Raw genomic sequence first — 23,941 nt, forward strand, 5'->3', positions numbered from 1 at the left:
CTGCATCGGTTCACAACTCTTTGATCGATTTTTTTTTCTGGAAATAATGACTATTTTCAGAGGAATGGCTGAAAGGCGACAAGACCAACACTGTCTGTACCAAAGTCAGTAGAATCCTTGAGACAACATATTTCTGCTTTTAATGTCAATAAAATCCACCCAAAAGGCTGTGTTCAGAGCTGCACTAAATTCCAAAGATCCTCAGTTTCTCTGAAGGACTTGTACACGTGAGTGTGAACGCAAATGTCTGAGTGAGAGCCTCCTGGTTTTCAGCAGACTTTCTCCACCTGGCCCCCCGAGTATAAAGTCTGCAGAAGTCAATGTGATGCTTGATTCACAGCCAGCAAGTGGGGGAGGATGACCCTCCTCAAATACTTGGTAATGTTGCGAGATTATTTTTGTCTGCAACTGAGGAATCATGCTCTTCCTTGCTCTTTAGAGTCACTTTTGTCTTGTGGGTTATTGTCAGCTGCTCAGTAATCAAAGCAAACCTATGTCCCTGAGTCTGAGGACAACTCCATCCTTCACAGGCTACTTGACCCTGCATGGCCGCCATGGTGTGAGGTCAGCTGGTCAGACGCCAGGTCGGCTGCTGGCTTATCGAGTAAAGAGGGCCGTTACGGTTTCATATTGCCCCCCCCCCTCCTCCTGGTCACGCTGCTCTGCGGTGGTTACGTTGCTCTTCATATGGAATCGTGGAGTTAACCAGAGAGAAGGTAACACAGCCCCCGGGCGTCTGCTCACGAAGGATCCTGATACGTCGCTAATTGCTTTTTTCTAAATAGTTGTGTTCAATGGAGCAAGTGTCAGCAAACGATTCAGCAGAGATTTGACTTGTTTTAATGGCTGCCTCTGTTCGTCTGATGCCGAGCTCTGAATGGCTTCATTACCGCACACTTTTGTCCCTTAGTGTAAATGTGTCAGTGTGTGTGTGTGTGTGTCTGTGCATGTGTGTGCTTTGCCTGGCTCCTCAAAGGGGATATAACAAAGATTGGACGTTAAAACACACTGTCGCTCCAACAACTCATTAATGAATGATTTTTGCCCAATTGGCAGCAAACTATGAACAAAAGGTCCCTGTGTGCTTCATTTGAATGGATCCCAGTTTAGTTATTTTCAGTACTTTGGTGGCTTGGCCGCCTTTCGATCCTCACATTGTTCAAATTTTGATAATTAAACGACTGGAAACACTCTGGCTCTTTTTATTTTTTTTGTCGGTTATTCTGCTTGAACAATCAGGATCAGGAGACAATGAGTGGAAGAGAGTCATTATGAGGATTGGATCTGAACGTTGGCCCCGTGCAAAGTAATTGGACAGTAATGAATAGTTACAATGTAATTACTATCGCAAAAAAACAAAAGGATGCTGCTTTTCAATTACCATCATGCACCATCGTTTCCCCTCGGCCTTTAGCTCCGTGCTGTAAGCAGCACTCCAATAGTGTTTCCACCTTGACGAATGGTTCCCGGTGATAAATAATGTATGGGTTATTGCTGTTGAGAGGCGTGTGTGGGTTTTTGTCCTCAGGATCTTCTCAAGCCGTCGGGTTCGAGACGCCATGAGCTGTAAACGTTGAACGTGCTGATGTGTGGTATTGATCTTTGGACACATGCCATGACAATGAAAAGTAGGAAAGTTCATCTCCACAGGTGGTGGAAAAGTGGTTGAATCTTTTGGCAGAAATAGGGAGCAAATCAAGAAACCAACAAGCTGGACAAGATAACGTTGTCATCGTGGTTTAGTATCTAAAAACCCATCTATTAACATGGAGGAGGCAGGATTCATGATCCACAGCCAGCCACCAGGTGGTGATCAAAAAACTTTGGCTTCACTTTGAGGGAGCTGTCAGGTCGTCCAACTATATATGGACTCTACAGACCAAATACATTATTATCATTTCTGATTTGATCCCCCATGATGCACTTCTGTCCGTTATCAAGGATAATGTATCGGGAAAGGACTCGCAATGACGAGTCTTGGTTTGAGAAGTTTCCTTCTAAAAGTTTACACTCAGACTTATTGTAGATTCCATAATGGTTCCAACACAACCTCAGCGAACACATTTCTATTTTCAGAGAGAAACATGTGAAGTGGCCCATTTTCTTTCAATCGCAGCCATAGGGGACATTATGCTAATATGGCGTTTCAGGCTCCCTTTGAAGTACTACATCTCCCCCCCCAGCCCCTGCAGCAAGACATTTTTGGTTATCCATTGACAAGACTTCACCGTGAAATATGAAATGACCAGTACAGCTGTTTGAACCTACCTCAGCCCTCGTGCCCCTGAAGTTAACCACTTGTCAAAGACTTTATCGATCCATGAAGCCGTACAGACATCAAAGATGAACATCCAGAATGGGTTTGTGCATATCTGCAATATTCCCTGTATAATTTCTCATCTGCAGGTTTCAAATCCCACTTCTCTTAAAGTTACACGATAGTGCTACAGTTTTTATGAGAATCGGTCCAGTCTTGCTCACGTTGGGGCAATAATATAGGACGATGCAATGAAGAAGACAAAAATTGTACAGATGATGTAAAGTGGGTGAACAATGAAAAGGATTGTGATGGGCCATAAATGAACCTGTGATGATGTCACCTTATGTAGAAACACCAATCATGTTAGATTTGTTTTCCTCTCAGTGAAAAGTTGAGGAATAAAATGGAACATTCAATCTTTCATAAATGGACAGTATACTTGCAAGTGTGTTTTGGACACATTCTTAGCTGGGCTATTGTGTCTGTCAGCAAATCCGGGCTTAAGTCTGACGACAGTGACAGCTACACTCTGGTAAGGTTGCTAATCCCACACAGAGACTGCAAACATCAGCACTGGGAAACACTGAAAGAGGAGAAGAAATAAAGCAAGCAAACTAGAAATTAATTAAAGAACTCTAGGGTTCATTAGTTGGTGATGTAACCCCGTGAAGTCACCTTTTTAAGAGGTCAGCGCAGACAGCGGTGACCTCATCAGAACGGGACAAAAGTGCTCGGACAGAAAGGGGTTAAGTGTTATCTGGGGGGCCATATCTGGTTCTGCTCCGATGCCCTTGAATGAACCACTGTGGTCCTTGTACCTGCATGACTGGTGATAAGGAGGATGACGCATCTGTGCCCTCTGCTCATAGTCTTAGCAGTGACGGCTATTCGTCATGCAGACGGGGTTGATCTGCCTTCTGACTGGGACTTCTAGGTTTGCCACAACCGACTCTACACTGTTTGCCAGTTTATTGCAAAAAAAGGTGCTCCACACTTGGAAGTGCACAGGCCTATAGGAAGGAAAGTCTCACCTTGATGTACAATGGAAGCTATAACACTTGAGTTAAAAATAAGAAACCCTACAATACATTGTTCTGCACTGAGTGACTTTGCAAGGACGCTGGAGCCTGTCCTTGTGAACTATGGCCTTAACACCCCCCAGGTCAAAATAAAAGTGTTTGTTGTTTTATAAATGTTTGTTTCTATTGACAGAAAAAAGAATGAGCCTGACTGAGACCTGCGGCTTTGACCCATTGGACAGTACAAGCTGTCAATCACAGGGTCAACCTGACCGAATGTATACCATGCTTTATTTTCTATTCTCCCCGAAAAATAATTTACACAATGAACATCGTGCTGTATTTAAGACTTAAGGCTAGAGATCTAGACCATTAACTCTATATAGAAAATAAATTATTTGTGCAATCAGTGGAGTCGCCCTCTACTGGTCATTTGAGAGAGTACAGGTTCCAGGCAGTTCTGCATTGGCTTCACTTTAATCAGAAAATTTTTCATTCATAACTTTTCCATATTATTTTAAACTAGCCTGGGCTACATTATGTGGTTGAAAACATATTTGCGGCGGCAAATAAACATATTTTTGTCCATTCATCTCAGCAGCATCCCTGCGTCTTTCACCCACTTCTCTCCTCCTTTCTCCATCACTCTCTCTTTCCCCCACTCCCCCTCCTCCGTCCCTCACCCCAATAGAGAGGGGCCAGTTGGGTTTGTAGCTAATTTGAAGCCAATCAATACTTGTCTGTGTTACTTCCTGTGTGTCAGCCTGCTCCGGTGCCCTTGTCTCACTGCCGGCATGAGGGAGGGAAGCATCTGTTTGGTGACTATCGCTCTGCCGACTGTAAATCTATGGCGAAGCCGCTAAACACCACTCCTCCGACCACTGTGCGGAGGGCAAAAGGCTATCAGAGTGAATCCAAATGAGATTGATTTCCATGACAAATCCAGTTGTCAAACGTGCGCGCTAACAAATAGCCCTTTCAGTAACTTGATTAACTGTGCGGATGGCATTTTAAATCCAGTTAGCGTTTTTCCATATTGATTTTTTGGGGGGAATTGAACTTAGAGATTTGGGTCAGAAAAAAACAAATGGACCCGTGTTGCATTTAAACACATCTGTATCACACACACACACACACACACACACACACACATACATGTCCGTCACTGTGCCTGCACGCAACCACACTGATCTTCAGATAGTGAATCCGCTCAATATAAGACCCGTCCCCTCCCTCCCCTCCGAGCCCCTTCTCTTTTAAACAGCCAATGAGGATGCTGTCTATTCATGAGTACGAGCAGGCGTGTGTAGACAGGCTACCACGGGAGGAGGTGTGTCTTCACGAGCCAAAAGTGTGTGTGTGTGTGTGCAGTGAGTGTGGACTCACACAGAGAGAGAGGAGGTGGTGGAGGATAGAAGAAGATAGTGGGAAGAGTTGCATGTAGGCATGTAAGGGACGGAGAAGCCAGGTGTTTTTACTCATCTTGCCACTGATACACTCCCTACCAACACAGACACACACATTGAAGGAACTACACCCACAACCTCTACTCAACACATGTGTGCGGTGCCTGGAGCGACTGAGGGGATCTCTGAGGATACACGGATGAGAAAGAGGTGTGGGGGAGCCGAGGAAGAGGAGTGTGTTTTTGCCCCAAGGGGAGCTCACACACACACACATAGCAGGCAGCAAAAAATACACACACACTCTCCATCGGGCACTCAGCACCGTTTCCCTGACAACTAGAATGGGCTGCAATTTGTGCACCTTGCAGAAACGGGAGGAACACTACAAACTGCTGTACGAGATTGCACAGGTAAGTGAGACGAGAAGGAAGAAGGAGGAAGGTTTGGTGTGAATGTTTAGGAGCATCATCGCTGCGATGAATGAATGACAGCAGAGGAGATGGGGATGATAGTGACAGGAGTGATTTGTTGTGTGGAAACAAGTGGATTTCCCCACAATGATCGGAAGCGGAGTCAGAAGAAAGCAGACAAGGTTGAGAGGAGGAAAACACAGGAGAGAAATGTACAAAAATGAGCGACTACCCAGCAACCAGGCTGTGAGTGTGTGGGTCTCTGTGAGTGTGTGTGTGTGTGTGTACTCCCTCTCCATCAAAGTGAGTGGAGCTAGTTATTTCTCCTTGCAGGAGATGTGAGAACAAGTTCAGCTGTTCTTCCCGCGTTGGCTCCGAGGGGGATTCATCATGTCTCCTCTGCCTGGCACTGTCTCGGAGCGAAAACAGTTCAAAGAACAAACGGCAAATGTGTTCTGCTGTTTCTCTCCCTCTCTGGTGTTTGTCAGAAGTGGACTTGTTTAGATTTGTCCTTCTCCTTGGCATGATATGAGAGTTTTCACGTTGTTAAAAAAAACAAATTTTGATGCTTTTATATATTTCCACCCACCAAATTCATCTTATTGACCTTTGGTTGCTTTAATTCCAAAAATAAATGGGTTGAAATTATACATAAGTATTTTTTAGTCTTTATAGATGCATGGCTTTGATTGACAACTGCTAAATTACCTCCACAAGCAGTTATACTCTCATTATGAGCAGTAAAACACTGTTAATGTATAACCTGTCATCTGGCACTGGGCTTGGCTGGAACGTGTAGATTAGATAGGAAGCAAGTGTGAAAAGAACCATTATTTCATAAACAGATAAATGATGTGTGAAAACTGCACTTTAAGAGATAAAAGGCGTTCATTTTCAGTTTGGGAGACTAACGAGGCGACGCAAAGTGCACGGACATTGTTTTTGCGGCAGCAGCATATGGTCGTGTTGTGGAGCTGATTGTAGAGAAACATGTGCTCGGGGTCCTTGCTGCCGTTGAGTACAGTGCAGAGGGAACGCTGAGCGAGCAGCAGCAGCACCGGCAGTGAGCGAGGACTCATTCATCATTTAGTATCTTACACGGTTACAGACAGCAGGGAAACTGGATACGGCATAATGAGCCTGAGCAGTATACTGCTGAATACTCCCTTTTAGTTTGCAAGATATACTATCATTCAAAACCATTCATATCAGGAATATACAGGATAGCGACGGGAACGGGGGGGGACTTCAGGGGTCAATCAGATTTCAGATGGGGCCAGTGCCCCCCCTTGGTCCTGCCCATGAATCCGCCCCTGATGCATAGTTTGTAATGTCTCTTTTACTTGTAGTTCTTTCTTAAGGACTTAAGATATTAGCTTACTATACTAAAAATACAGAAAAGACCGATGTGGAACTGATAGCTGAGCCCACAAACACCCTGGTCAGAATTTATCACTGTGGATCCGGTCTGAGACAACGTTGCATTTCGAGGGGTTACTCTCTATTTGGCTCCTTATCTTCAGTCATTGGAAAGTTCAAGTACTTTGGACTCTGATATCCCTTCATATTTGTCGTACTTGACAGATATGGAATAGAGTGTCTTAAATTGAACTTGTTGAAACCTGCAGAAAGACCATACTGTGGGATTTGGCCACTGTCCGTTCTTTGAGCGCTGATAATAGCAATAATCCTGTGGACAGCAAATGCTTGTTTTCTGGTTGGGCTCTCTACAGTGTAAGAAACAGACTATAACAATCCTTACCTGTGAGATGCTGCTTTTATGAGCGCTATCCACAGTGTGGGCTCATTACGCTCTAATAATACAGTGGATGTCTGTGTTCTGTGCCCGGGTGGAGCGCGAGAAAATTAGCCATGTCAATTAAATGAGAACCCTGGTAGGGGAGAGGAGATGGTGGCTCCTTTTGTTGTTGCTGAGGTGGATGAGTGAACACACTGGCCAAAACAAAGGCAGGATTACAATACATGTAGTTATACTACAGCCAGGTTTTTATTAGGCATGACATACACCAGATGTAATGAATCCCCACGTATGGTGTTAACATGGAAATTGGCTGGAACTTACAAAAAAGAGGGGACCCTTGTGGTTTCCTCCTATTTCCGCATCTCACCGCGGTGTCCTAGAACTGTGGCAGGCATCCAGGAGAGCGGCGTGTGAGCGAGCACACCCACTTACTGTTAAATGCTCCGGGTGTGTGTGTGTGTGTGTGGCCGTCAGTCGGAGGACACCTACAGTTCTCATTACCAGTGCGAAGAAAAGACAGAGGAAGAGAGCGAGCGAGAGAAAGAGAGTGAGCTCACCAGGCAGTAAGTGTGTCACTGTGACTTTGTCCCGAAACTCAGAGGCTGAGGGGATTCGGCAAATCCTGAGAGACTCCTAGAAAATCCCCCCCCACCTTTCATCGTTCCAGACTCATTTCTCCTCCTTCCCTGTTTTCACATCCTCTCTCTCCCTCCCTCTGTAACCTTCATTAGTGCCGCTCTCCCTCTGTCTTTCTCCATCTCAGCGATCTGTTTCTCCCCATCTCTCGTTTCACTTTTTCACACATGCACACACACGAAACATGAGTGAATTTAAATGTGTTCCTTTCTGCAAAATAAGAACCACCTGCTCATTAAACCAGTGGAAAACCAAAGGATGCTGATACAGGGCAGAGAAGCTCCTTAAGGGTTATGGGCCGAGGCTTTAGAAGAGATTTGAGATCCCTAGATGCTCTGGTGCTGGACTTTTACTTCTGTGTCGCTCACTCCTTTGTCTCTTGTTGATCAGCTCTGAACATTTGAGAAGGGTTTAATGCATTTCTTCCATGACAGTTTCTGAAAAATGCTTTTTGATCAAAGAGAAACTTGATGAAATGAACCCAACGTTAACTCGTTAAACGTCTTATCATAAGAGGTTCAAATGTTAGTCTAAACAGCTTGTTTCTTATTGCCTGGTGGTTATAATTCCATCCAAAACCATTCAAGCCAAAAATCAACCTTCCATCCAGCTTATCCTTAGGGGTTGCAGGGGGCTGGAGCAAATCCCAACTGACATTGGGCAATATGCAGGGTACACCCTGAACAGGTTGACATATAGAGGCAAACAACCATTCGCTCTTACACTAGGTTTAAATCTGTAGAACTCAACATTTTCACCGTATACTAAGAGCGAGCCATGTTCCAAAGCCCGACAGACTTTGGAACAGAGTGCCGGAGGGGTCATTGTGGAAGAAGGCGGTTGGTTGGTGGTTATGAGACAGTGGGAGTAGAAATGTCTTGTCGTGGTGTTTCATTAGCATGTGATGGCTACTGGAGAGTCCATCTCCAAGGAAACTAGTTATTGAATGAAGAAATGTACAATACTGAGCAGAATGCCAGGGGGGACATATGGGGAGCTACTGTGAGTTGCATGTGTGCAGCTTCAGTACTTCACCAACTAACCCTGTGGGCATTCACCACACGGCCAGATTAATTTCCACTGTGACCAGGGCTTTGTGGCGATTCTTCTTTCATGTTTTATGAGGATAAAACAATGATTTTTCTATAAAATGGATTGCAGCTGTTTTGAAGTTACGTGGTAATGATCAACCCCCCCACCCCAAACACAGACCTGTTCTTCCTCTTACGTTTAGAAAAAGTAGCAGAGGCCAATTCCGGCTCTCAGCCTGCGGACCTGCCGCGGTGTCTCCTACATCACAGCGGCTATCTCAGCTCACACAGCTGCTGCTGCTCTGACAGGGCTGCTGCCGGCCGCCCGACCCCAGCTGCCCGCCGGCCGCTGGGAGATTTACGACTCTCGTCAGACCATTTGTGATTTTCTTTTTGTGCGTATCTCTGAACACTCGCCCCATGTCTGTGACCGCGGGGCTCCATCCACACCTTGGCAGTTCTGTCGTATCACATTTTGCTTGTGGCCATGTTAAATTGTCCCGCCACTTACTACCCTGTGTGTTGTGTTCCCCTCAAAGTGTTTGTTCTCTGTGGATGAAAAAAGCTAAACTAGATCCACTGCTAAATATTTAGCTTAAGCCAGCAGGATAATGCTCGATCGCCACCTGGTGGCCGGCTGCGGCACAGTTCCATGTTAATGGCTGGCACATGGGCCACATTAAAAAGTAAAAGTCCATGCTAAATACCATTTTCTAGCACGTGATCTTGTGTTTTGGTTATTTGACGCCATAAAAATTGCAAAACCTAATGTTTGACAACTGAAACTCATCCATGATTGGTCAAACTGGTGCATTGACAGGACCAAGCCAACGCAGACTCTGGCTCCAAATGCTGAATATTATGGCTTTTTTTATATTTCGGCTTCACTAGTGGAAGGATGTGAAGATGCACCGTCCTCATAGTCATCTTTATATACAGTCTATACGTGTATGGTGGCCAACAAGGCCAGTCCTTGGTGCGGCCTTGCCCTCCGGAGACAGATGCCGTGCCACATGTCCAGCCTGTTAGACAGCATGGAAGGGGCGAGACAGACCCCTTCTTCTCCCCGCCACCACCTATGGTGTCCTGAGAGTGCCACACAGAGCAGGAGGGGGGGGGACGCTGCCCTCAGACCCACACAGCCGTCACCTCCATATGTCCCTCGCTCAGTCCGGACCATGACTTCATCGAGATAGGCAAGTGTAATATGTTGGTGCTATCGGCTTAATCGGCCTCAGAAGGCCGGGGATGAGAGACAAACTGAAGTGGAAATCACCTGACCGGAGTTATCATGTAACAACAGCTAATCATCTTCGTGATCCATGAGTGATCATGAAAGACAAGTTGCAGGTTTCAGGGGAGGATTATGATGATGAATATAATCTTTAGCTCCCAGATCTCCTCTGAACTACGTGTTAGGGCCGTAAATTGCGCTCCAGAGGACCAGAAGGGGATGAAGGGAGGTGATGTCACCAGGATCGGCTGCCCGTTTATCAGAGAAGTACAACGCTGCGAATGAGAACGCTTTTTCTTCTCCTCCGTCTCTGTGATGGGATTTTGAGCTTTGCAGAAACTATTGAATGAGGTGACCTTTCCATTTTTCTTGCATTTTTCAGGCGAACCAGTTGTTCTCCTCCCGAGTGTGTGGGTCAGGGAGTTTGACCTTTTCACCTGTGAGTGTAATTCCACTTGACAAGTCTAGCTCTCTTTCTCCCTCACACACTCGTTTGCAAAGCTGTCATTATTAGGACACTGCATTGACATACATTCATTGTGGACAGCTGAACCAAAAACCTTATCGTTATGTCAGACGATCCTCATCAATTGAACTACTGTTATTTATTATAGATACATACTTTATCCTTGTAGATAATAACCATAATAGAGAATAATACTTGTATGTTTTATAGATATGGTTAGGTTATTTATTTAGTAGCCAGAAAAGAGCTTTTAAAAACACAAAGCACTGCGTTTTAACCCCAACCTAACCTTAACCACGGCCAATTCATGCCTAACCTTAACCTAACCACAATTCACATCTTACCTTTAACCTTCACCAGCACCTCAGATCGATGTTTTTTCCCCCTGAAGGGCCAGGCTTTGGTCCCTATGGCCTCTACTGGTCCTGGAAAGGTGACAGTGGTTATGCTGGAAAAGGTCCTAAAGAGGCAATAAAAACAAGCACACATACACTGGCTATAGGCCGATCTGAATGACTTATTGGTTTATTAATGTACATTTTAATATTAAAAGGGATGAAAAGTAAATAACTTTTTATATAACAGTGTGCAAAAGGTCCTGGTGCTTTGAGATGATGAGCAATAAACTTAGTCCATGATGTTTCCCTCTAAAAATGTTAATGGTGCATTATGGAGATGAACTCTGCTGTTGAACACACATCATCTGGTGTCCTCCATCATGGTTATGGTCGCTCGTTGGAGCACAGCGTGGTGATAATGCCTCGTGATTTAGAGGTGCATATGGCCTCATCACCGCATGTCGTCTGGTCAACCACCAAAAATAAGCGTAAACAGGAAATGGGTGATTATTCACCGTCAGGTTAATGGCGGGTTAACTGCACTGAGTGTTGTGTCTTTGTGTGTGTGTGTGTGTGTGCGAAATATTACGATTGTGAGATAGTTGTTGCTGTCTTCCTCTGTGAGCATTTGAAGGTGAGAGTGACACAGAGAGTTACAGATGACAAGAAAGTCTCTTTCTTTGTGTGTTGTGTCTGCTCGGCTGTAAGGAAACAAACATACACACCATTTGTGTGTGTGTGTGTGTGTGTGTAAGGGGGGGGGGGAAATCAAATCACAAAGTCAGGGGACGACAGGTCCAGCGTCGGGGGGGTTGCAAAGTCGCTGTTTCGCTCCACCAGCCAACAATCCCCCCCTGCTTTGGCTCTGATAAGCCCAGGATGAAAGCCCTTTCTGTGGGTAGAGTGACACTCCTCACCCTCCCCTCCCTCCAAACAAGGAAAAGGATGCACACACTAAACTCAACGACAGTGTTAAGACGTAGATATGCATATTTGCACACACTGTGTGCTTTCGTGTAACACACAGGGGGGGGGGGGGGGGATCACACAGGGTCCATCCATTCATCACCTTTACAGCGTGTTTTTCCTTTTTTACGACTTGTGTAAAAATGTCATTCAAGCTCTTAGTGGTCGACAAGAGGACTTATCAGTTGTTATCAGCCTCGAGGTGATTACCATACTCGCTGTTCGGCCAAGTGGCCTGGCCAAGATGATAGGAAACAGGACACAAGAAGAAGAAGGGGGGGAGGGAGTTGGATGAGGGTGAAATGAAAAGGTAAGAGAGGGGGTAAGAAAGAGAGAAAAATGAGTCCTGTGTGTTTTAAAAACCCCTTTTTTCCCAGATTTTTTTGATCGCCCTCTCCAAAAACACAGTCTAACCCTCCTCCCCCTCCCCCTCCCATCACTGCAGTTGCCCGACATTGTCTCAAGTCAGTTCCGTTCCACTGCCCCTGTCCATCTTGCTGCCTGCTTGTCACCGTCTGTATATCCCGTTCATTAACACATTTTGGCATAACCCGTATTCCTGCAGAGGTGCCACAGATTTGGAAGGTGCCCTGCGAAGAGAAAGATAGCGGTGGAAGACGCAGAAAGAGGCAGCCGGTAATTCATGTGTGGCAGAGAGAGAGAGATCAGTTTTGTCTGGTCACAGTATGTATGTGCCGCAGCCAGTCGATGAGTGTTATATGGTTTGAAGCCAATCGTGCGGCAGAATAACCTAATAATACACCTCATGGCCACGCGCTGCAGGCTGTGACGCGTCAGGTTAGACAGATGTTAGGTGTGAACCATCTGGAGCATGTTACAGGCATTCGATGCAACATGGTGCAACGCAAATGCACAGGAAATATGCACAGGAAATAAATCCCTTTGAAACGACTTCTGTCACTTGAAACGACTTCTGTCACATAAAACCTTTCACATTAGGGTAACAATTCTGTTGTATCTTTGAATGCGTTCTTCGGCAGCGAAGGTGCAATTCTCATCTGAAGCCAAATGTAATTTGTGCTATAAAAAGAAATGCTCCCCTCAGCGTTTTCACACTGCCAAGACTCATGTATAATCATTTCAGGGAGATGGGTTATTTGTCACCTCCAGTCAGAAGGTTCTGTTTTCTTTTTGCATTTGTTTGTTTGTGTGTTCGCAGGATTGCACTAGAACTACTGAACTGATTTCCATGAAATATTGTGGTGGGCTGGGGCATGACCCCAGGATGAACCCATTAAAATCTGGTGTAGTTGCAGATCAGGGAGCGGATCAACAAGCATGTTAAGGGGACTGCTATTTTTGAGTATGTGCAATTTGGTGCAGATCCAAATAGAAAATCCGGATCTAGGGAATTCAAATATGGTTTCTTATGGGGACCGTTGGGCCTAGGCAACATATCAATGGGATTAAATGTACCCGTCTTTCTCTGTGGTAACTTTTCTGACACCTTCCCCTTTAAAACCTAAATAGTCAGAAGGATCAAATATCAGTGTGTATTTCCACCTGTTCAACTGCACATTGTCAAACCTGTACAAATGCCTGTATCATAGCAATATCTTGCTAAATCCTTAAAAAACGCAAATGGCCTTTTGTTGTTCCACTGCCAAGTTCGCCCTGAGCCCAGAGGGTGCGGATCCTGGGTCCAGGTGGCCTGAAGAGAGATTACGTTACGGCAGCGTGGCAGTGTTGAATTCCCACTTAACCAACTTGGGTTAGGAGTCATTAGGCTCACTGAGAGCCTGGCGTCGAGTCCAGTTACAGATAGAATGACACTAAACCATCTGCATAGTGGGGGGGTGATTACATTTAGCGGGGCTGAAACCATAAGCGTTGTGTTGATATGGGAAATGCCCTCAGGACTAGTGGCCGGAGCAACGTGGACGGGTTCTTTGTTGTTGTTGTTAGTCACGAGATAATGTATTTTTAATTTTTTCTTTATTTTACAGATGTGTGTAAAATGAATTAAAGAAATGCATGCCTCTTCTTTCTGCTCTTCCTCTCATCTTCCAAAATCCTTAGGGTGCGGAGACCATTTTCTATACAATACAGATAAATACTCACTTTATATGAAGAAATGTTCAAGCAGAAATCATGCAGACATAATTAGATATTAACAAACCCGAATGAGCAAATGCTTGATTTTTTTTTTTTTTTATACCCAATGGCCTGGTATGAGAAACAGAGTGTGCTGCATGAGTAATAAATCTAATTGCCTTGCCAAAAATTAAAAAGAAAAAAATCTATTTGAGCGTCCTCCAATCTGACACAGCTATCACAGATTGCCTGTAGAATCATAACAAATAAGCATTACACAAAATTATTTTCACAGTTCGAAAACATGAAGACACGGAGGCCACTTAGCTAAGTCGAGGGAGATCATGGTTTGAAATAACATAAAAACACCTAAGGCTCCCTTACTTTAACTGATTTCAGACATGCACTTGTTCTGCCTATGTCCTGCTGAGGGGTCCAGAATATGACTGAGCCCATGTGAGAATTCACAGGAAGCGAGTGTTGACGATGGCTCAGATATGTGATGGACCAGAAACCGGAAGGACACAAATATCTCAGGATGAAGAGAAGCTTTCATGCACGCAGAAGACACCGAGGAAGATGTCACCATGGATGAGAGCATTTGGTGTTAAGGGCTGAGGCCAGTGTCCATGTGGTGTAAACAAAATCCGGGAGCTTTCCACAATGGAGTTTAAAAGTCATGTCTGGTCTCCTGCTGCTCTACCCAGTCGCCTCCCTCATCTGGATGATTCACACATTTTCCTTTTCTTGTGAACTCATCTGTCCCAGACAATATCCAGCTGTGTTTTTCATATGTGAAAGATCATAGCACAGTTCAACCAAATCACGTGGTCGAAAGGATTTTCTCCTTGGCGCAGAATTGGGGATGTTTCCATTACTATTTTTAACCTTTTGGACCTCTCGCCCTTATTGGACAACTAACCTTTGATGTTTCCCTAACAGGGCACAAACTGTGATCTCAGTGTCAGTATCAAACACTTTTCTGACACCAGCCAATTATTTCAACTTCCCCTTTAAAAAGTTTGTCATCCTAAACTGATGTTACTCTACTTCCATTGCTTCTGGGACATAAATATACTTTACAGTCCTCGTCTGGCCTCCTCATTGAGACACGGCCTGTGTCTCAAATTAGGCCTGTGACCCATTCTGAAAAATTGATTTAACAAGTTAAATCTGTCAGAAAATTACCCAACTGCACTCACTTGTTACTTTCCCAGCACACTGGAGGATGTGATGATCCATTGACTCTGTAGACTCGAGCTTGGCTGCCTGAAAGAGTGTCTACAGTCTGACTCTGGACTGAGGCTGCTGGAATGAGGGCCACATCGCAGTACAGTGTCTCTGACTGAAATAACCAGCCATGTATTAAGATTAAAGTATTTTTCACAGCTCCTCTCTCTCCAGCTCACACTTAGCGGAGTGTGAAGTAGTTTTTCTTCCCCACCAAAGGGCAGACTGACAAAGCTCCGCGTTATGAATAATGCTAATGGCGGAGGGTGCTTCCAGTGAACATAAACATATATCACTTTAAAATGAAGAAAGCTGAGGTTTGGTGGAGAAAAACAGGGAAGAGGAGGCGGGGGGGGGGGAGTAAAAGTTCACACTCAAGACCTAATGTTATGCAGAAAGCAGCACATAAATCTTTTATTTTTCCTACTCCCCCAGCAAAATGTTTTCACTTTCCAGGCTTTAGCATGTTTTGCTAATTATGCCCCTGCATCTCATTTGTTTTTTTGCCTTCAACGATTCTGAGGCAAGCTTGCGTCCACTGGGGACGCCTCATTTCTGAAGTTTTCATTTTAAGATGAACATTTGATATATGTTGAAAACAACTGCAGAGTGACTTATTCCTTAATGATTTTAGGTCCCAGTGTCCAGTCAATGTTCCTCCTTCTCAGTTCTTGCCCTAGTTTAAAGAAAAGAATGTGAACTTGATCATGTTGTTCCTGTTTCGCCCGTATGAGTATACAAACTGCTACGAGCAGAGAGAGGTAATGCTAATTTTCTACTGATGTATTTAATCAACAACACTTGTTTATAAATCAAAATATGAATTAAATATGATTCCCCGCTGCTGCCAGATCAACCTCTAAAATTAATAACCATAAATCAAACCAAAGCTTACTAAGAAATGCTGCCTGCAGGAAATAAGGTCATTTGTCCTGTTTTTTTTTTTTTATACTATAAATATGGTTTCAGCACCAAGTTGGTTTAGAAAAAGTAAGTATTCTGCTTTTCACCTAATTACCTTCATGAGGAAAACAAAGTTAGAAATGTCTTTTGTTACTGTGAGACGTGTCAAACTTTTCTTTGGTTCATTATAAAACTATGGCAGGACTAATAAGAATATGGCGGGCTGCCTCAGTCAAGATAAATAATGGGAAACACTGCTTTGAAATGGCGAAATACAGCATTAGCCTGAGCAGAGGTTAAATCTGCCCCGTGCTGTTTAATCTGATTTATGAAAACATGCTTTTTTAAAGAAAAAGATATTTGAAAATGAAAACCAACAAGTCTGCCGCTTGTTCTTTTCTCTGTTAGTGCATTGTTTGTTTTTGTCTTTTGATTGGATTTATTGAGCGAAAGGGGGAAAAATGGAAATCACCCGTCTTGTTTTATATGAGAAACGAGTGAAGGAGTCGCTGGCCTCGCTCGGCTGGAGGATGTTTGTTGTTGGTCTCTCCCACATGGAGGAGCGACGCATAACCTCTTTGTGAACTCGGCCGTCTGAATGAATTATGCGGGCGTAATCGGTGACCCCCCGAGAGCCTAATTCAAACGCATTGCTACGAGGTGTCGAGGGGCTGGAGGAAGGGCCGCGCTATTGTTCCGCCCGGCTCAGTGGCTGTTGTTTTTGATGGCAGATGAGAGATTAATGGCGATCTAATGACCGTGGGGAGGACACAGTGCAACGTTAGAGTCCTGCTACAGCACAAGCCAAGTGCATTAGTCAGTCGAGATGACGATCTGCATGGACACACACACACAAATGTAGGCAACACGCTTTTGTTCATTTCTAGACACACATGCAAACGCATTCATATGTAAACATGGAAATGAAAGTGACAGGAGAGAAGTTTTGCTATCACCCAGACTCGGAACCCTAACCCTAACCCTAACCCTCTCCAGCGTGACAAAAGAAAGCGTATTCATGTGTCGGCGACGTTGTGGGTGAGGAGGTACATAGTGTGGCGGGGGGGGGGCTGGATGCTCACTCGTGGATCGGGGGTAATTGTGATTCGGTCGCCTTGGATGTTGAGGGGAATGAATGTCTTGTTGATGCAGTTTGTCATAACCTGCGCCGTCCGCCGCTGCTTGAGGACACAGGGCCTATTAGTTAAACACAGACACGTTAGCCCCCGCCGATGATGTATGAGCTCATCATGAAGGAGGCATTAGTCATTTTATGAGCAAACGAAGCCGCGTGCCAGGCTAGTCAATGCTGAATACGATTATGGATTGAGCTAGGTGGTGTGAGACGCACCTCTTGACTTGCCATGGGGTTGTTAGCCTGTGTTTTTAATTTGAATCTTGATTATCTCGTTGATAAAACAGTAGGAGGTTGTTATTCCCCTTGAAAGTGACGAGCACGTGCCCTGATGTGAATAAGAAAATGCTCATTTAGTGATTCCAGAAAAGCAGAATACAGGACAAATCAAGTATCATTCCAAGGCTCCACAACCAGGAAGTATCTGTATTCATGAAGCTTAATTGAAAAGAAGCCCGCCTTGCATATAGAAGTGCCACAAAGAGCAGGAAATGAGACGCTGCTCCACGCGTGCGCCGACGGATGACAGCCTTTTTTGATTTCCCCCCACTTACATCAGAAATGGCTGCTTGGAATGACAGTCACAAGTCAGGAGTCTGTGATGTCTGCGTGTCGTGTTTCGTACGGCAGGTGGTGGTGTTATAATGCCAGGGTGGGGTGGGGTGGGGGGAGATAGACATGTGAGCGCGAGAGGGGAGAAAACCCCATGAGACGCACACGTACAACAAAACAGACCGGTAGGAACAGAAAGGGACGTTGTGTCTGTTTTTTTTAAAGCGCTTACTGTTTTATTTTTCCAACCCCGGTGATATTGAAATGAAAATTGACAGTGACAGGCGAAATGTGAAGAGACAGGAAGACAAAGAACATATTCCACAGGGAGGAGCGAGCGAGAGGAAAGGGCGATTAAGATCAGATCAAAAGTCCACCGGTCGTTTCAGGCTCGTGCTGCCATATCAGAAGAACTGGAAACATTTAGTCCTGTGGCTTGTTTTCAGCAATGATCTTAATTTAGTAAAGAAAGAAGAGGAAAACATGGGGAATGTGTCAAGCAGTGTTTGGGTTGCATTTTCTCTGGGGTGGGGGGGTTAAATGAGCCATTGAATGCTTAGGGCTCACAGCTCCTAACTAGAGCAGCAATGAAAAATACAGTGACTGGTTGAGTATATTAATAGTCGAATTTGATATGATACTGATGAAAATTAGGATGAGAGAATGCTCCTGTTTCGTGAGAACTCGACTCTTATTTTGTTTTTAATGTTAACCCAGAGTAAATCTTTAGAAAACCAGTTACTGTGATTATCTTTACAGCAAGAAACATGTATTATTCTATTCTTCTATTCAACATTACATATTTGGTGATGATGGGATTACTGGTCAAAGTTGACAGTAAAAGATATCAGATATCTAAAATGAACCTGCTGACACCATACTGTGGAACTAAAGGTGGACGCCGCCTCTACTTCCTCCCTCCTCAAATAAAATGAAGCCAAAACATGCTGGACAGTCAGAAATACCCAAATATGTGCATATTGGGATCATCTGCAGGCTTTCTGGAAGGGAAGGAGTTCATCTTTGTTTCTGTCCTCCCGGGAGGCACCAGCACATCATCAGCTGCAGAGCAGGAGAGTCGATCTTTTTGAAGGACACTTCAGCTTCCGCAGACACTTCATGATGAGGGGCTCGACTGCGGGACACGACCGGTTGAAGGACAGTCCACCAGGCTGTCGCTCTGAGCAGGCATTATTGAGCTAGGACATGTGGGAAGCACTGGCCCTCTGTCAGCGTCGCAAGATCATTTGAAAAAGCACTAACTTTAAACACCGCCTCTGAAGGGAAGACCTAACAGCTCAAATCTGTGCGTGGCCATTCCTAAAGGCAACCCAGTGTAATCTGCGGCGCACAGATGTAGCTTGATGTGGAAGGGATTGACCTGAGCGAGCTGCTTAACGTCCGACTCGACAGCAGCTATTTAATCCACATTTCATGTTGTCATGTGGTTTTTCCTGGCGCAGAACTAATTGGTTGTTTTTGGGCGTAGTTCAGGCGCCCGTGTCTTCAGAAAAAACTGAGAAGGACGCTCATTAAAACTTGTGCTCACACGCGTGGAAACGGATGCGATCACAGGTGCAGACGAGCAAATAAACTCTGACGGGAATGTTTGTAAGAATAAGCTCAGTGAGCAGGATCTCCTTGAACCCGTTGCCATGGCTTATAGCAAACACACACACACACACACACACACGCTCATGGACACACACTCGAAGCCGCCACAAACACGCATCGCTTGCTCTCCCCATCTGATTTGCATTTTTTGTTAACACTCTAATTGCCTCTCATTAAATACCTTGTCACTTTGATTAATTGGTGCGATGCAGAAATGTGAAACAGCAGAGCGTCGCGATGCACGCTGAACGGTCGTTGATTGGAGAAGACAAACAAACCCGGTTAAAAATGCAAAGGAAAGTCGTGGAAATCTCGACCAATTTTAGAGTCGAGTCAGGGTTTTTTCTCATTCTGAGGGAAATCCGATAAAATCTGAATAAAAAGGCCCCAGTCTGGAGAATGATTTGCAGTTAACTGAAACTGATTTCAATTCCAGACTTTACCTTGCATGCACAGGTACTTATGTGTACACAGGCATGCAAAGGGGCTCATCCACAGAAGCTCCAACGATACCCGGCCACTGCAAGACAATGGTTGCTCCTGTCGACAGCAACAAAACATGTCTTCAAGATATGATTCTCACGCTCAGCAAATGTCTGTTATTATAGTAAATTATATTGTGTATTTTAAGCCACTTTCAGCCACATCTTAAATCTAGTGGATTATATCTCCTTTGAAATGGCAGATGTTGTAATTGTACAGTAAGTGATGGTTGTGCACAAGGCACTAAATGGTGTCCATCCAACCAACATCTCAGAGCTCCTGTCCCTCCACCACACAGTCAGGACATTGAGATCATGTGAGCAGAGACTGCTGTCTGTCCCTAGTTCGAGCTCTAACTGTTTTTAGGACGAGCTTTCGTCCCAATCCTCTGGAACTCTCTTTCTCCGATCATAGGATTCTAACCCTCAACGTTTTGCAGGGTCAGGAAATGCAATCCCAGGCAAAGCGACATGTCATTGCAACCTTAACCTTTCTAAACAAACTGGTCTCTTTGTCAAATCAAAAGTAAACACAAACTAGCTTCCCGGATTAGCAACTGGGGCTAACTTAATTAAGTAATTTGCCTCTTAATACTTGGAGGCAATGCCAATTTACTATGTGATGTTTTTGAGAGACAAGACTTCGAAAACTAGAACAAAGGTTTATTTCAACCCCCTGCATGGTTTTGTTAGCTTCCCCTGGTTGCTTGTCACACATGCATCAACAACATTGTGGTATTCTCATCCCACGCAAGGCAAGGGTCAATGTGATTCAGCTGACCGAGCACGGCCCACCAGTTGCACAGCCTGCCACTCAAATTTATGAAACTATCATCTCCTTTGGCTCCGTTGCACCGGGGTGATATTGCGTGTCACCGACTTTTATTATTGAAATGAGACATTTATGACAGCAAGCCCTTGCCACATGAGATTGGCCTCCTGAATCATCTCCGTGCGGCTGAAGGAGGAAGAGAGATGAGATTTGGCAGATTATTGAAGCACGCCACCTGCGCTTCCTCTCTCTCATCACAATATGCAATGAATGTGAGAAACAATCCCACTCGTGTTGAGCTGTGGTTCAGAGAAATCAAGATCTTTGGCAAATGTGGACGACAGCTTGCCGGCGGCGCTGAGAGCCGTGTCTCCTCGGGGTTAGACGGGGTCGTTGTTGAATAGACCGAGGGCTCTCTCTCCTCGGCGGCTTATTGTTTCCTGGTCTATTGTGAGGCTATTCAGTGGGAGACACGGGCGTTATTCAGTCAAAGGTGGTTAATGGCAACAACCGCATTGTATAGCTGTTTCAAGTCTGTTTGGAGCTGATGTAATGTTCGAGGTGTGCATGTGTGTGTGTGTGTGCGTACTTCCATTTGCTCACAATGACTCCATATCTGTCAGATTTAGCTGTGAGGTTGAGTGGTTTCCATCACGCTCTTATCTCTGAGCAGCAAACCCACCAGCCACACACACACACACACACACAAATACGCATACAAACAAACGCTTGCTCTTATCTCAGGGCTTTCCTTATCACTTACTCTTTGTATTCAAAAGTGGAAACAACATATAGGCATCTCAACTGATAAAACCCTGCGACACATTCAAAGGTTGACATGAGCCGAGCCTATTGCAGCCCCCGGGACTGGTGCTGATCGGGTTTCCTCTGTGTGCTGTGCCGCCCTGTCACGAAGCATGTAGCAGCCAGTTTCAAACCATGGTCCAGTAGTAACCCTTCATGGTCAGTGATGTGTGTAATTGGGGTATCACGGGGAGTAAAATGTTCCATTAATAGCTGGTAGACAAGACTTGTTGTTCGCCATGCATGACATTAACAGTCTGTGCAGAGCTATGTCAGCGAGTGACAAGACATATTCAACAATCAACTTGACTGTTTTGAACACAAAATGTCCAAGTGAACAAAGGCCACATCTTATTAATTGAGGTTGTGTTCGAAAGCATTGCCCTTTCATACGAAGCCAAAACTCAGTAAATGGACAAAGTATTAGTCAAAATCTGATGTCTTGAGATTTTTTGCAAATACAAAATGTCACGTTTAATGAGTATTTCTGAGAGAGCATCAACATTAAAATTTGCAGTAGTTGGGAAACAGAGCTAGAGAGAAAACTGAAATGAAAGCTACCTCTAGTGAGATAGCCTTGGCTAAACAAATATTTATCAACTTTTTCCAAAGTAGAGGAGTACGTAACAAATCAGATGTAACTGTTCAAACCCTTTAGTATTTTAGTTTTATACATTATGTAGCTAAATAATAACAAAACCACTAGCTTAACTAGTCCTGCTAAAAGTTGGCTCGATTGTTAGTCAGCAGAATAACGTATGGAGTCTAGAACATAGACTATATATTTAGAAGGAAGATGTGACAATTTCACAAAAGTGAAGCAAAAGTATCTTGATCGCCATCTGGTCTGCAGTGTAGTTCATAAATCCTTCCTCCTCCTTGTTAACAGAAGGGACATTGAGCAAACTGATGGAAGTGTTTATATGTTGGATGTTTATTAATCTCTGGATAGTCCAAGGATGTGGTCGTCCAGCCTTCAATACAGTCTATGGTAGAAGAATAGGTTTTATTTCCTACCTTTATAATCACTCATTTAAATGAGCTAAATTATTAATTAGATCTTTTATAGCTACATAATAGTCCCCTGACATTGTGCATTAAATATTACTTAAGATATTTTACACTTTAATATATAATTTATATTCACAGAGGTTTTAACAAGCCAAAATGTGTTAGCCCTCTAGCCCTTTCTTCTCAACTGACACAAAGACAGAACACACAGTAAAGCAGCTCGAGGAGCGATAACAGACACACAAATTGCTGACTAGAGAAATAACATTTTCACAAAAGGCAGTAGATCAATAACTTGTACATACACACAAAGTAAAGCATGCCACTTTGAACCTTGACCTTTGGGAAGTAGTGTTTGGACAGACAAGCAGCGTTGGTTTAGGGCTACTGGGAACCATTTTTATTGGCAATGGTAACCTTTAACTTGAGCGGTATATGACTGTGCGAGATTGTTAGTTCATTACTACCGTCCCCACGGACCACCATGACCTCAGACTATCGGACTACTTGTAGTGTTCTCGTGGAGCCTTCGTGGGCTGTGTCATGTGATGCAATGAGTTATTACTGTCTCTCTGTCACATGGATTGAGCGATGGGAAAGGGAACTGGTAATAAAAATGGAATTACCGCTCGATATTGAAGGAATTCGCTCACCTACACGTCTCAGTGCTGATATTGCTCTTGCATGTACAGCTCCTATGCATGTTTTCCCAGATACAAAAAGGACGATCCCACACTGTGAGTAAATTAAAATACATCCCTATGGAGGAGCAGTCTTTGCAAGAGTAAACAATAATAGGAAATCACAAAGTCACAATGATAAAGAACAGCAGAATATGATATTTAAATGAAATGAATAGAAGTTGATTATGTCTCAAAGGGTCACTTTAGGTTTAAGGCAGGAAACACAATGAATAATTTAACCAAGAAATATGGGATATAAACAACAAAAAGACAAAGTATCATGATTCTGAACACTTATCAATGGCCAGAGCTTAATTATCGCTCCAACTTATCAGCTCCTCTTTATCTCCTCATTTGCAGTTTGATTACCCATAATACTTTGTAAATTCAGTACAGTATACAATATAGAAAATGTGTGAGGCAGAAAAAACACTCATCAAACCAGTACTTTCTGAGCCATTATCCCAGGTCTTTGTCACATCTGCTGGCTATTAATCAGCCCCCAGTTAGCTCATCAACAGGCCCATTGAATAGAGGAACAACAGCAGGTAAACACTCTGGCAGGTGTACATGCACAATCACGTCCTGCCTTCCAGAGCATTCACTCTGATTGGAGATTAATGCCTCCATCTGGGCCTCATTACAACTCGGGGGAAGTTGTCCTGCACTTTTTCAAAAGATGCACAAACGGGATAGACGTTAAAAAAAAGAGGTCACCGGTTTGATGAAGCCCTCTATTAACTTCCATCACAGCTGCAGATGGCAGTATATGGCGTGAACTAAAAGGCAGTTTTTAAAGCCTTGTGTCATTCATAGAATGTCAATACATTTAGCAGCGTAATTGTGACGTCCAGGACCCAGTACCGGGAACACAAGATAACCGTGCTGCCATTGAAAATATGTCACGTTGTCGTGTCATATGTCCCAATGTCCTATTTCATTTCCAATAATGAACCTGACATCAGGCACATGGTTCAAGATTTTAAGCCCTTGACAAACAATCTTGACACTTGACATCCAAAATCAATGCAATTAATCAATTTCACAGTATGACAGACTGAAAATGAACTTGAGCACAGGCACACGCTCACAGAGGGCTTGTAATTGGGTCATATGAAGCGACAGTGTCCTAGAAAGTGAGTAAACACAGGTGCATGAGTGTGTTTTCCCGT

General features: G+C 44.1%; 1 protein-coding gene across 1 annotated transcript in view; it reads left to right on the forward strand.

The window, feature by feature from the left end:
• Positions 1–5,026: 5,026 nt before the first annotated feature.
• The window catches only part of pdzrn4 (PDZ domain containing ring finger 4), a 32,630-nt gene continuing 13,715 nt past the window's right edge, over positions 5,027–23,941 (forward strand). Inside the window, exon 1 of the mRNA XM_053415073.1 lies at positions 5,027–5,095. Within this exon, the coding sequence (XP_053271048.1) occupies positions 5,027–5,095 (69 nt within the window). The remainder of the gene's footprint in view (positions 5,096–23,941) is intronic.

The sequence above is a fragment of the Pleuronectes platessa genome, chromosome 22 (genome assembly GCF_947347685.1).
Source record: "Pleuronectes platessa chromosome 22, fPlePla1.1, whole genome shotgun sequence".
NCBI lineage: Eukaryota > Metazoa > Chordata > Actinopteri > Pleuronectiformes > Pleuronectidae > Pleuronectes > Pleuronectes platessa.